The sequence below is a fragment of the Lycorma delicatula genome, chromosome 9, assembly GCF_047948215.1.
Source record: "Lycorma delicatula isolate Av1 chromosome 9, ASM4794821v1, whole genome shotgun sequence".
In the NCBI taxonomy this organism is placed as follows: Eukaryota; Metazoa; Arthropoda; class Insecta; order Hemiptera; family Fulgoridae; genus Lycorma; species Lycorma delicatula.
The window spans coordinates 42,518,171-42,531,683 of record NC_134463.1 but is presented as its reverse complement, the minus strand read 5'-3'; the positions used below and the strand labels follow the sequence as shown (position 1 = coordinate 42,531,683).

Genomic DNA, 13,513 nt, shown 5'->3' with positions numbered 1-13,513 from the left:
TTTACCCCACCTTTTTATAATGGTTTGAATAGCCATCAGAAAGTGTCTTGACTACTTAAGGAGCATTAAATTGTGTAAAAAAATTTACCTACCCTTGAGTAAAATTTTGAGATGAGACCCATCTTCCATGCCACTTGACTGACCTGGAAAGATAATTGACAGCGAGCAGTGAGGGTCTCTTACAACCCTCATGTAGTTAAATCTGTCGCATAATGAAACCAGAGGTTTTATTGAATGGTTTATCTTATTTCTTAGCAGTCACCAACATCATTTCTTACATGTAATGTTGTAATTGTATTTCTATAACCCATTTAGTTAATCGGTGTAATTTCCTTCTGAATTTTTTTCTTTGTAAGCTCCACCTTGTTTATTGCATTAACTGTTAATATCTTAATGACATCAGTATAGTTGACTGGTGTCATATTAGGTTTATACGGTAATTTTAAAATTCATCATCGTAGGGTAGTATACATTCTTAAATGTTTAATATTTAAAACCTTTCTTATATTTTTTTAATATTTATTTGTGAGCATTTTTGAATCCAACTTGCACAATACCCTTAAATAAGTTAAATAATATTAACATGAATGTTCTGAAACTTCCAGAAAATGAATTTTAATTACAAAATTCTGTTGCTGTGATTCATTTGAATTTACTTAACGCGTGGATACTTTCATTTGTCTTGCTTGATGATGACTGATGAATTCACCTGCATGCATTTGTTTGCCCAGTCTATAATTCACTGGCTGCAGTACAGTTTGCATATGTCCTGTATGAGCATTTATGGTAAGGCACCCTATTTTCCCCTCTAATTTCCCTTATGTGCAATGCAGGTAGTTGGTAAAATAAAGCTAAAATTTACCTTCACTTTGGTGCAATACAAGATATATATAATTGGTGTGGCTAGAATACAAACAAGATAGACATTTGTACAGCTCATAACATCGCTAAGTAATATAAACAGTTCTATCAATGACTGACAGTGTTAGAAGAGGCAAAAGCTTACAAGATTTGGGTGTCCTGTAACACACAGTGGAAACATGAATTCCAGTCAGTAGGGGCTTTTAATACAAGAAAATTACATGCATTAAAAAAAAAATACCCCGTCCAACATGTTAAACATATTTCATCATCTTTCAATCAAGTAGTATTGAATATGTTTCAAACATATTTTAATCTCAGTAGCTTTCTGTGCCTATGAGATCTATTTTAAAGCACTCAATTCCTGCTAAAAAATTATCTTGATTATAATGCTACCACTTTTTTTAACTTTTTCATGAATTTTGTGTCTCAGTATAAATAACAATGTTGTATTACTTTAACTGGTACTTTTTAAGGATATTTAGAAAAAAACACATCACAGCTCATGTTTGAATTTGCAGCTGAATAGAATATAGTTGCATTACAAACAGTTTTATCTCTGTAATTATTTCTACGAAATGTTTTTGTTAATTGTTTTTGCAGTTCAAGTATGGAGAGTGATGATGAAGACTTTGAAAGCAAATGTTCAGACTCACATCAGTCATCTCCTGCCAAAGATGTGTACACATCAGGAATTGTAACATTTTAGTCACTTTTTCCATCAATGAAACAGACATACGGTGTTGACATCAGTTCTCCCTCACGATCAGATTCTATGTTATATAAGAGGTATGTAATTAAATGAATTATTTTTAATAAATCTATTTAAACAATTAATTAGTTTTACATATTCTTCCGATGATTATTTTATGTTTCTGTTGTATTCATAATTATTCTATATCGCTTAACTTTACCAGGAACAAGTAGCTTGTGCAAATTAATGTAATACTGGAGTGCAACTTAAAACCAAACCCAGCCAGCTTTAACTGCAGTTATTTGAGTCACCTTTAATGCACCTATTACTCATGACACTACTGATTATGTATGTTACTGCTGTTATCTATTGTTGTCGGTTGTAAAATGTCCATACTGTAGTGCAGAATAGTTTCATTCTTTGTAGTTATTCAATCTTATTCAGTTACGCCTTATTCACTTGAGGAAAGGGTTCCTACAGTGGAAACTTTTTGAAACTGATTTGAAACATTTTCAAATCAGTTAAAAAAATGGTATACAACACAGTCGGTTTCAAACACAAAACGAAACAGAGAACTCACTATAGTTTAGTCGATATTCAAAGAAGAATTTCTACTGGGCTGAAAAAATCTATACATAAGTTATTATAAAATGTAATGTAAAATATACATCTTTCTATAAGATTCTTTATGATTTAAATTTGAAAACTATGCAACAACTTAAGAGAACAGAAAAACTGAAACATCTTAATTATTGCAACTATCTTCTCAAAAACATTGCCGATGGATGCTGTATTTTACGTCAGACAAGGCACGGGGTCATTTATTTGGGCTTGTTAATTCTCACACTAGGTATCATATGAGTGAAAATCGTCACCAGATATTTGAGCATTCATTTAACATTAAAAGAATTTGTGTATGGTGTGCTGTTTCTGGTAATTTTATAGCGGGATTGATATTTTTTGACCACACTGTCAATTCAAAAGTACCAAATAATTTTCAAAAAATTTTACACTCCATTAACAGATTGTGAAAAAGAGTATGTTTTTTCCAACAAGACAGAGCAACACATCACACATCAAATGACTAGCACGTGTTCATGCAGCTTTCACAAAAGAATGAATTGAAAGCGGATGGTGATGGCCTCTCCATTTCACAGATTTGTTTAGTTGAGTCAGTCGACTCTCAATATGATCATTTGAGACAAACTTCTGAGATGTGTGGTTAATTGAAACCCAACTACCAGAGAACACAAGTATTCACAATCTAGCATTCAAATCCATATCAAAGGAACTTTCTTTACAAGGACTTGAAACTTAGAACTCTCAACTTTGAAAATCAGCTGATTTTGTGATGACAAGTTTAACAACTAGACTAACCCGGTTGGTTTGTATGAGGTTAATGAACTTCATTCCATTTACAAATGGAAACTAGCTTTTACTTTTAGAATTGGATAATAACCTTGTCTTATACTCACAATTAACTTAGAAAATAGATTATCGTACATAACCGCAGAACAAAACACTGTTACACTTAATGTCACGAAATACAATGCCCCTCCTCTATGAATCATGAGACCTTGCCGTTGGTGAGGGGGCTTGAGTGCTCAGGGATACAGAGTAGCTGGACCGAAGGTGCAACCATATCGGAGAGGTATCTGTTGAGAGCCAGACTAAGGAATGATTCCTGAAAGAGGGCAGCAGCTCTTTCAGTAGTTGTTAGGGGCGTGAGACACAATGACTTAAACGGCCATATCAACATCACTCAGTCCTCTGAGTACTGCGCAGCTGAAAGCAATGGAAAACTACAGCTGCTTTTTTTCCAAGAAAATGTGGCTCTCTGCATTTTCACATAGCAATAATGGAGGCGCCTTCCTTGGTAAAATATTCCGAAAGGTAAAATAGTCCCCCGTTCGGATCTCCGGGTGGGGACTAATAAGGAAGGGGTCACCAGAAAATTAAAAAATAACATTCTACGAGTCGGAGCGTGGAATGTTAGAAGCTTAAAAAAGGTTGGTAGGCTAGAAAATTTAAAGAGGGAAATGGGTAGGATAAATGTAGATGCAGTAGGAATTAGCGAGATTCAGTGGGAAGAGGAAAACGACTTTTGGTCAGGTGATTTTAGAATAATTAACTCAGCTTCAAATAATGAGCAGGCAGGAGTAGGTTTTTTACAAGAAGATAGAGAAGAGAGTAGAGTATTTCAAAATGCATAATGATAGAATCATTGTAATAAGGATAAAATCCAAATCTAAACCGACAACGATTGTTAACATCTATATGCCTACATGATGATGATGATGAGATAGAGTGTGTATACGAAGAAATTGATGAAGCAATTAAACACGTAAAAGGAGATGAAAATTTAATAATAGTTGGAGATTGGAATGCAAGCATTGGAAAAGGCAAGGAAGGAAATATAGTGGGTGAATACGGGCTGGGCAGAAGGAATGAAAGAGGGGACCGACTTATAGAGTTTTGCACGAAGTATAATTTAGTAATTGCCAACACCGAATTTAAAAATCATAATAGAAGAATATACACTTGGAAAAAGCCAGGCGATACTGCAAGGTATCAGATAGATTATATCATGGTTAAGCAAAGATTTAGAAATCAACTCGTTGACTGCAAAACTTACCCTGGAGCAGACATTGATAGCGACCATAATTTGGTGATAATGAAATGTAGATTGGGGTTTAAAAACCTGAAGAAAAGGTGTCAGATGAATCGGTGGAATTTAGAGAAGCTTGAGGAAGAGGAGGTAAAGAAGATTTTTGAGGAGGACATCGCAAGAGGTCTGAGTAAAAAAGATATGGTAGAAAATGTTGAAGAAGAATGGGAGAATGTTAAAAAGGAAATTCTTAAATCAGCAGAAGCAAACTTAGGCGGAATAAAGAGAACTGGTAGAAAACCTTGGGTTTCAGACGATATATTGCAACGGATGGATGAACGTAGAAAATATAAGAATGCTAGTGATGAAGAAAGTAAAAGGAACTATCGGCAATTAAGAAATGCTATAAACAGGAAGTGCAAACTGGCGAAAGAAGAGTGGATTAAAGAAAAGTGTTCAGAAGTGGAAAGAGAAATGAACATTGGTAAAATAGACGGAGCATACAGGAAAGTTAAGGAAAATTTTGGGGTACATAAATTAAAATCTAATAATGTGTTAAACAAAGATGGTTCACCAATATATAATACGAAAGTTAAAGTCGATAGATGGGTGGAATATATTGAAGAGTTATATGGAGGAAATGAATTAGAAAATGGTGTTATAGAGGAAGAAGAGGAAGTTGAGGAGGATGAAATGGGAGAAACAATACTGAGATCTGAATTTAAGAGAGCATTAAAAGATTTAAATGGCAGAAAGGCCCTGGAATAGACGGAATACCTGTAGAATTACTGCGCAGTGCAGGTGAGGAAGCGATTGATAGATTATACAAACTGGTGTGTAATATTTATGAAAAAGGGGAATTTCCGTCAGACTTCAAAAAAAATGTTATAGTTATGATACCAAAGAAAGCAGGGGCAGATAAATGTGAAGAATACAGAACAATTTGTTTAACTAGTCATGCATCAAAAATCTTAACTAGAATTCTATACAGAAGAATTGAGAGGAGAGTGGAGGAAGTGTTAGGAGAAGACCAATTTGGTTTCAGGAAAAGTATATGGACAAGGGAAGCAATTTTAGGCCTCAGATTAATAGTAGAAGGTAGATTAAAGAAAAACAAACCAACATACTTGGCGTTTATAGACCTAGAAAAGGCTTTCGATAACGTAGATTGGAATAAAATGTTCAGCATTTTAAAAAAATTAGGGTTTAAATACAGAGATAGAAGAACAATTGCTAACATGTACAGGAACCAAACAGCAACAATAACAATTGAAGAACATAAGAAAGAAGCCCTAATAAGAAAGGGAGTCCGACAAGGATGTTCCCTATCTCCGTTACTTTTTAATCTTTACATGGAACTAGCAGTTAATGATGTTAAAGAACAATTTAGATTCGGAGTAACAGTACAAGGTGAAAAGATAAAGATGCTACGATTTGCTGATGATATAGTAATTCTAGCCGAGAGTAAAAAGGATTTAGAAGAAACAATGAACGGCATAGATGAAGTCCTACGCAAGAACTATCGCATGAAAATAAACAAGAACAAAACAAAAGTAATGAAATGTAGTAGAAATAACAAAGATGGACCACTGAATGTGAAAATAGGAGGAGAAAAGATTATGGAGGTAGAAGAATTTTGTTATTTGGGAAGTAGAATTACTAAAGATGGACGAAGCAGGAGCGATATAAAATGCCGAATAGCACAAGCTAAACGAGCCTTCAGTAAGAAATATAATTTGTTTACATCAAAAATTAATTTAAATCTTAGGAAAAGATTTTTGAAAGTGTATGTTTGGAGTGTCGCTTTATATGGAAGTGAAACTTGGACAATCGGAGTATCTGAGAAGAAAAGATTAGAAGCTTTTGAAATGTGGTGCTATAGGAGAATGTTAAAAATGAGATGGGTGGATAAAGTGACAAATGAAGAGGTATTGCGGCAAATAGATGAAGAAAGAAGCATTTGGAAAAATATAGTTAAAAGAAGAGACAGACTTATAGGCCACATACTAAGGCATCCTGGAATAGTCGCTTTAATATTGGAAGGACAGGTAGAAGGGAAAAATTGTGTAGGCAGGCCACGTTTGGAGTATGTAAAACAAATTGTTGGGGATGTAGGATGTAGAGGGTATACTGAAATGAAACGACTAGCACTAGATAGGGAATCTTGGAGAGCTGCATCAAACCAGTCAAATGACTGAAGACAAAAAAAAAAAAAAAAAAAAAAAATACAATGCCCAAGTTATACACTAGTCACACCATCTATTTATCTTCAGCAATATTTATATCCCCTGGCCTAAGGTTTGTCGTGATATAAAAACAGCTGAACTAGCTCCATGATCATTAAAGTATAATGGTTTCAAAACAACACTTATTATCTCGACTGTTATTTTATTTTCCAGAATTCTCTTAATTTTGAACTGTCTACTCTATTCTAAATATTATTTTTTATTGTTTATATTTTTCTCTTTTACACTACTTGGCTGTTTATATTCTTCCTTCATTCTCATTTCTTTCTTCCTTTTTTATTTTTCTTAAACATTATATTTCTAAAAACTTCTCTCCTTGTTAACAGTATTAAAATAAATTAATAATTTATTTATATTAAGATAAGTCTTTAAAGTTATGTATTTTCAATTCTTTATATTTATTAATTAAACACTGATGCTTATTGTATAAAGATTAATCTTTTTTATTGCACTTTTTTATAATTTGCAGTTTGAGGGATAAAATTCAAGTACATAATTTTTAATTTTATGACAAGGGATTGTTATTTTATCATGGTTTGTTAATTGTGAGCGTTGTTTATGTTATTCTTTTTTTTTGCTTTAGGTATGTGTTGACTGATAGGATTGTTAATCAACCTTTTGGTTCAAAGCAACTAAAGTTGACCTGTTTGAGTTCATTTTCAAATGATAGTTCATTTGAAGTTATTCCGCCAAAAGTGGATAATGAATCATTAATTGAAATCCTCTATTTCATAAAATAGAATTTAACAGCATATTACTATAAGACACCATTTATAAATTAATATTTATAAATTCTAATTTATAAACAGAAGGGAAACGCACATATGTTTGTATCCGTGAGCATTAGCACATTGTTGAATGTATGCATGCACATACACACACACACAAACACACATACAGTACATACTTACATGTGTGTGAGTATGGCCGATTCTCCATTCCTCCCACTGGTGTATACCAATCCATTCCCACCCTACGCATTGACTTGTGTGTTTACACTTTCTTAAATTTGAACACTTATATATATATTTTTTTTCTTTTCACATATTTTCTTTTTAACTGATGTTCAATTGCTACTCAACTTTGATAATTTTATATATGACTGATTTTGATAAATCTTTTTTCTGTAGAAGAAATTTTCAATGTAGAAGCATCTTCAATCTGTACCTGTATTATTATATGTCTGCATTTTTCGCCTACGCATGTGTTTTATATAAAAATTTGTATTATGAAGTCCTTTTGAAGGCCAAGAATAATTTAAATTAAATGAAAATTAATTACTTTAGGTTAAAGTTCAATTTTTATTTGCTGATGATATCTTTAATAATGTTTATTTTATTTCCTAACTGCTGTCGGTTAACATGTATGTTTGTTGCATGCTCTAATTTGGTATATTTGGGTGACTTACTTTTTTCACATTATTTGAAGTTAATACATTTTTTTACCTGGGATACTTATTTTACATTTATTTTTAATATTACTCATCACTTCTTAAAATATACACTTTTTATTTGGTTGCTAAAAGTTATTGTTTTTATCACATTTTATACATGCATATTCTTTTTAAGTATAATAATTTATTTTACTTATTTTTAATTTCTAAGTATAGTACAGCCCAGCTCCGCTATAACTTAACTTGATATACCGCGGATACAGATGTAACGCGGATTTTAACTTATCCCCCAAAAATTATCTGAAAAAATAAAATAGGATGAAGAACTAACTTGTTTCTATGTAAGTACACATTATACTGTATTAGCTTTTTCTATTAAACCATTATTGCTTGATTTTTTGCCTATTTTTTTAATTGTTTCTCTTTGTGATTTAAAATTTACTTCTCAAAATAATGTGGGTGTCACGTAAGTCCCCCAATAACCATGTTATAGCGAGGTTACACTGTATTCATGCCAATTTTTATTAGAATCTTAAATTCATTCATTTAAGACACTTTCTTTTGAATATGTTATGTATTTATGTTTGAACGAATAGTTATTTATTAATAGACACCCACATAGAATCTAATATTAATTTGTTAGATCAGCTGGAGTTATTTGATTCAACTCCTGCTTTGGTTGATATTTTCTATCCATCACACTTTCCATTGTTTTTATTTTCAAGAAAAGTAAATAAAAAAAAGCTTTGTAAAATATAATTACATAAAACTGCCTTTTTTGTCAAATTTTTACTCATTTGACGATGATAGATGTTTATTGGTACCTGATTGGTATGTTTATTGTACCTGATTAAGATTATTGAGTTTAAGTCCTTGTTTGTAGTAGTTAATAACTCAACAAAATTAAAGAATTTTTAGAGAAGTAGTGTTAGACTTAGGAGTTCTGAAATTAGTCAGTCAAAAGAATTTGCCTTTGAAAATGTAGGACTGGGAAAGATGATAAGATTTTACATTAATATTTTTCAAAAAAGTAGGACATGAGATAAGATGAAATTGATATATTAGATGAGATTAGAAGGCCTGGATTTACCTATTAAGATTATTGTGCAACCATCAGATAGAATATGGATTCAGTCCACTACCAACCTCTCTACCAGATAGCACCAGAAGGTTTTACAAGTTCCAACTTTCTCATTATGAACCTTACAGGGTCTGACCAAAAATACATCCACAAAACCAAAAATTGGGATTAGGAAAAGGCAATCTTTCCTCCTAGAAACTACAACGCAAGACTAACAGTTTTCCCCAGAAGTTAGTTGAAAGTGCACAGGTATCCATCTGATTATAATCCCTTAGATCATGGCATTATTATTCACATTGGGAGTAATTTGTTATTTATCATAATTTTGTATTTATCAGTTTCAAAGTTAATTGTGAGAAAAGTTGACTTTTTCCAGAAATGAAAGGTTACCTAAGAATAAATGAAGGATTTTTAAAATAACCTCACCCATCCCCTTAATTGTCTAATGTGTAGATGCATTTAAATGAACTGTTCAACCAGATCCCTGCAAGAACATATTCATGATAGTAAAGACATGATAATCATGTTACAAGATCGTATTTTTAAATCTATTTAATTGTTTTTTAAAAAAATTTAATTTATATGCGATTGTCTTGAACAACTTATGCAATCCTCACTTGAAAATTATAATTGGAATATTTTGGTTAGATTATTTGTAAATATTTGCTGAAGTAGTACCTTCAGTATAATTATTTCCATCAAACTAAATGAAAAAAGCACTGCTATAAACTGCTATGAGACATCTCTTAATTAGAATTTATTTTTACTTCTATCTTGCACGTTAAAAATTTGCGTATGGACTTGGCTTGAGGTCAAAGATAGTGAATCTTTTTTTCTTTTTAGATTTTTTTATGTTTATGCTAGAGGTTAATATTAATATTGGTTAAATTTATCCAGCAATATTTATAGATTATTGCTCTCCTCTTTTAACCTTTGCAAAAAATTAGTGGAAAAATCTTAAGTCCATTTTTTGTCTCTATAATGTCATGTAAATTTTTATTTTATTTAATACTGTATGTTTTCATGATGAATAACTGAATGACCCTACTATATTTTGTTACTGGAAGGAGGTTCTGGCTTATAAACATATAAAAGTCTGATGATAATAATTGTACACTTTCGTTAGTATTTATTTTTATAATAACATAAAGATATTGTAGAGAAGAAGGCTGGAGATTTGATTGAAAACTCATAACATAATTCAGATGTTTTACACAAATGGAAAAGCTATTTGTTGATAAATTATTAATGAAAACTTAAAACTTTTGGTAAAAGATTTGTTTCTTCAATGAAGAGTTATTATCATGTCAGTTAAGTTTTTTTTTGCTTTTCATTATCCTAGAATTTCATTTAAATTGGTTTAATATTTTTTGATGTGATGTTATTAAAATTGAGATCTGGAATGACTGTGTATATGGATGGTTTTAAAAGTAGCTTTTTTTTCATCTTTAGTTTGTGAACAATCTAGTGTGTTTTTATTAAATTGATAAAATATGAATTATTACACTTTTTGGAAAAGCATTCATAATTTTTTTGAGCATATTACTGAACATTTATGTAAGTACAACTCATTTAATTAAGAAATAGTAGTATGAATTATTTATGCAGTTATTTTTATGGTTATTGATTATTGTGTAGTGAGTGTTTTTAATATAGATAGTTTTTGCTTTTATTTCTTATAATAATAATCTAAAATCTTGATAGAAAGAAAAAGGAATTTAGTTTATGTAAGTAATGCAGTTTACTTTTCTTTAATATTTAATAAAGATAAAATTATTTTAATAAAAAAAAGTTTTTTTTTTTTGTTTTTTTTTGTAGGCTTGTCAATCAAACTCCACATAATATTATTACATCATCTACTACTCCAAGCAGTTGGGGATCTTTTGGACGTTCTAGAAATCTTATGTCGCCAGCTACACCATCTGCTTTGGATGCTAGATTGGGCACCAGTCAACAATCTGTTATTGATGGTGAAAATGAACCTAAACCGATTGTTCCTGAATTATGCCTTTATTATTTGTGGTCTGAAAACCAAACTCTCTCTTGGTTAGTTTGAAAAATATTACCTTTCTCTCTCTCTCTCTCTCTCTCTATATATATATATATTTTGTAAATAAACTGTAAACTGTATATGAAGAGAGTGCACATGCATGCACACACATACAGTGTTGTACATTGTAAGTGATATATTTTTATGACCAGATTTTTTTCAGGATTTCTTTGGCCATTATCATTTTTATTCTTATTTTACACCCTTCAATTTTCTATAATAGTATTCCCTGAGATGTAATGTAACTGTCAGGTCATTATGGATCCAGTTTACCATCTTAACCAGATCGAAAAGAACTTTGTTTTTACATGACTGCCCAAAAAGGAGTGTAATATATTGAGGGTGTATGTTCCACCATATTAGTTCAATGGCTGAACCGGTTTAGATATATGACTGACTCCCTGTTGGAATCTTTACATTATTGGGTGTGTCATAGGTTATATTAAATATATATATATATATATATAGTAGTTTCTTTTGGAGGGGGTGAAAAATGTTTTCACGTTATCGTCACCCAGATTTGTAATAGTGGAGATTTGTCTGTGAAGCACAAACTGAATGATTCAAATCAATCGAATGGATAATATTACAAAAATAATAGAATTAAATTTTGTTAAAATAAATAAATTAAAAAAATTCTGTTTAATAATAATGGGCTTCCTGTGGAAACTGCGTGTGAGGCTAAAGTGGTGAGATGATGTGAGCACCTTGTGTGAGGGTATCAATCTGCTGGTAAGAAATGAGGTGCTGTTTTGGGTGGTGCAATGGAATTATAATATCTCTGCAAACAGTCGTCTGATTTTCAAAATTCAAACAGGGTATTTGTTAAGTTAAAGGCTAACTTTTGCACGCATCAGGTACCCTCTCAATCTAACAGATTTTGGTTATTGGGAAATGTTATATCTTCTAATTTTCAAAATTCAAACTGGGTATTTGCTAGTATAATACAAAATCACGATGGAACTAAATCAAAACAAAAATTAACTAATGTACACTTATGCTACACCAAGACCAACTTGAACCCAGTGAGCTCCCACAAACAGTCTTTGTAAAGTTTGATGATAGTATGATTAGAGGTAATGCTGTCGGCATTGGATTGAGGATCAAGCTCGCTATTGATGAATTTTATGTTTTAGGGAGACAGGGCAAAGTGAAACAGCGAATGCAGTCACTAATATTGTGCTGGGCTCTGACTGTGCATGAACTATAAGGGACTGAACTAGATAGAACTGAATATTTGAGCACTCACATTTTTGCCAAGGGCAGGCCAAAGTAACATTGTGTCGCGTGAGACGGTTGGAGAGTTTAGCTTGTTTGAATCCCTTGTATGATCCGCATGATAAAAAGTCACAAGAGACTTTTTATCATCAAATAAATAGATTGAAATGTTTACAGTTTCCTCATTTGGCTCCATACATTAATTACATTATATCCATAAGTTTTTGAATTGTAAATTTTTCTCAATTATCACTAAAAAGTATTAAATAATAAAAACAATTATAAAAATTAAAATAACGTGACTGCCAAAAAATAAAAAATAATAAATTGAACTAAAATAAAGAAAACAAGGTATGGACATAAAGGACTAAACATCATTATGCAGTATTTAATTAAGTAAAATAATGGGTGACCAGTCAACTTTCAGACAGCTTTAATTTATTTAAATATATTTTTCTTGTAGAAATAGCAGAGATTTACAGTTGTCTAATGGTTAAGTTCTCATCAGATCTTGCTTGCATTGGTTAAAATATTTTATCCAATGAAAATATTTAATGCAGTTGGGGAACTCTTTAATATATAGAATAATTACTATTCAGAGCTCTTTAATATAGGACAGTTACTATTCAGAGCCCCCCAACTGAGTTCTGTGAGAGACTTTTTATCATGTGGATCATACAGCAATTTTCTGGGATTCAAATGGCTAAACTCTCCAATCATCTCACGCGATTCAGTGCTGTAGGCGTGGCCCTTTGCAAAGATGTGAGTCTCAGATTTACGATAGCTCTATCTAGGGTAGTTCCTTGTAGTTTATGCCCGCTTAGATTCCAGCACAATATTAGTGGCAGCATACACCGTTTCACTTTGTCCTGTTTCCCTAAAGCATCAAATTCGACAATAGTGGGCTTGATCTTCAATCCGATCTTGACAGCATTATCTCTAATTATACTGTCATCAAACTCTACAAAGATTGTTTGCGGAAGCTCACCAGGCTCAAGCTGATCTTGGTGTAGTACAGGTCACTTGATTTTTCTGAGTATATCAGTTAATTATTTTTCTGGTTTGATTCCTTCGTGATTCTGTATTATACTAGCAAATATCCAGTTTGATTTTTGAAAATCGGAAGATCGGTTGCAAAGATATAACATTTCCTAATAACCGTGATCTGTTAGATCAAGAGTGTACCTGAGGCGTGCAAAAGTTAGCCTTCGACCTACTAACTTTTTATTTATTTATCTAGTAGTTGTGTTTATAAGTTGTATCATTGTATATTTGCTGCAGACTTATTTTCATGTATCAGATAAACAAACTACAATGTATAAAAAATAGAACCATTCAACAGGGTTCTATCCTCAATGATTT

The 13,513-nt window shown here is 31.7% G+C and overlaps 1 protein-coding gene across 1 annotated transcript in view; it reads left to right on the top strand.

The window, feature by feature from the left end:
* Positions 1-1,470: 1,470 nt before the first annotated feature.
* The window catches only part of LOC142330217 (anaphase-promoting complex subunit 1-like), a 32,911-nt gene continuing 20,868 nt past the window's right edge, over positions 1,471-13,513 (top strand). Inside the window, exons 1-2 of the mRNA XM_075375360.1 lie at positions 1,471-1,650; positions 10,702-10,929. Coding sequence (XP_075231475.1) covers positions 1,586-1,650; positions 10,702-10,929 — 293 coding nt within the window. The 5' untranslated portion in view covers positions 1,471-1,585. The remainder of the gene's footprint in view (positions 1,651-10,701; positions 10,930-13,513) is intronic.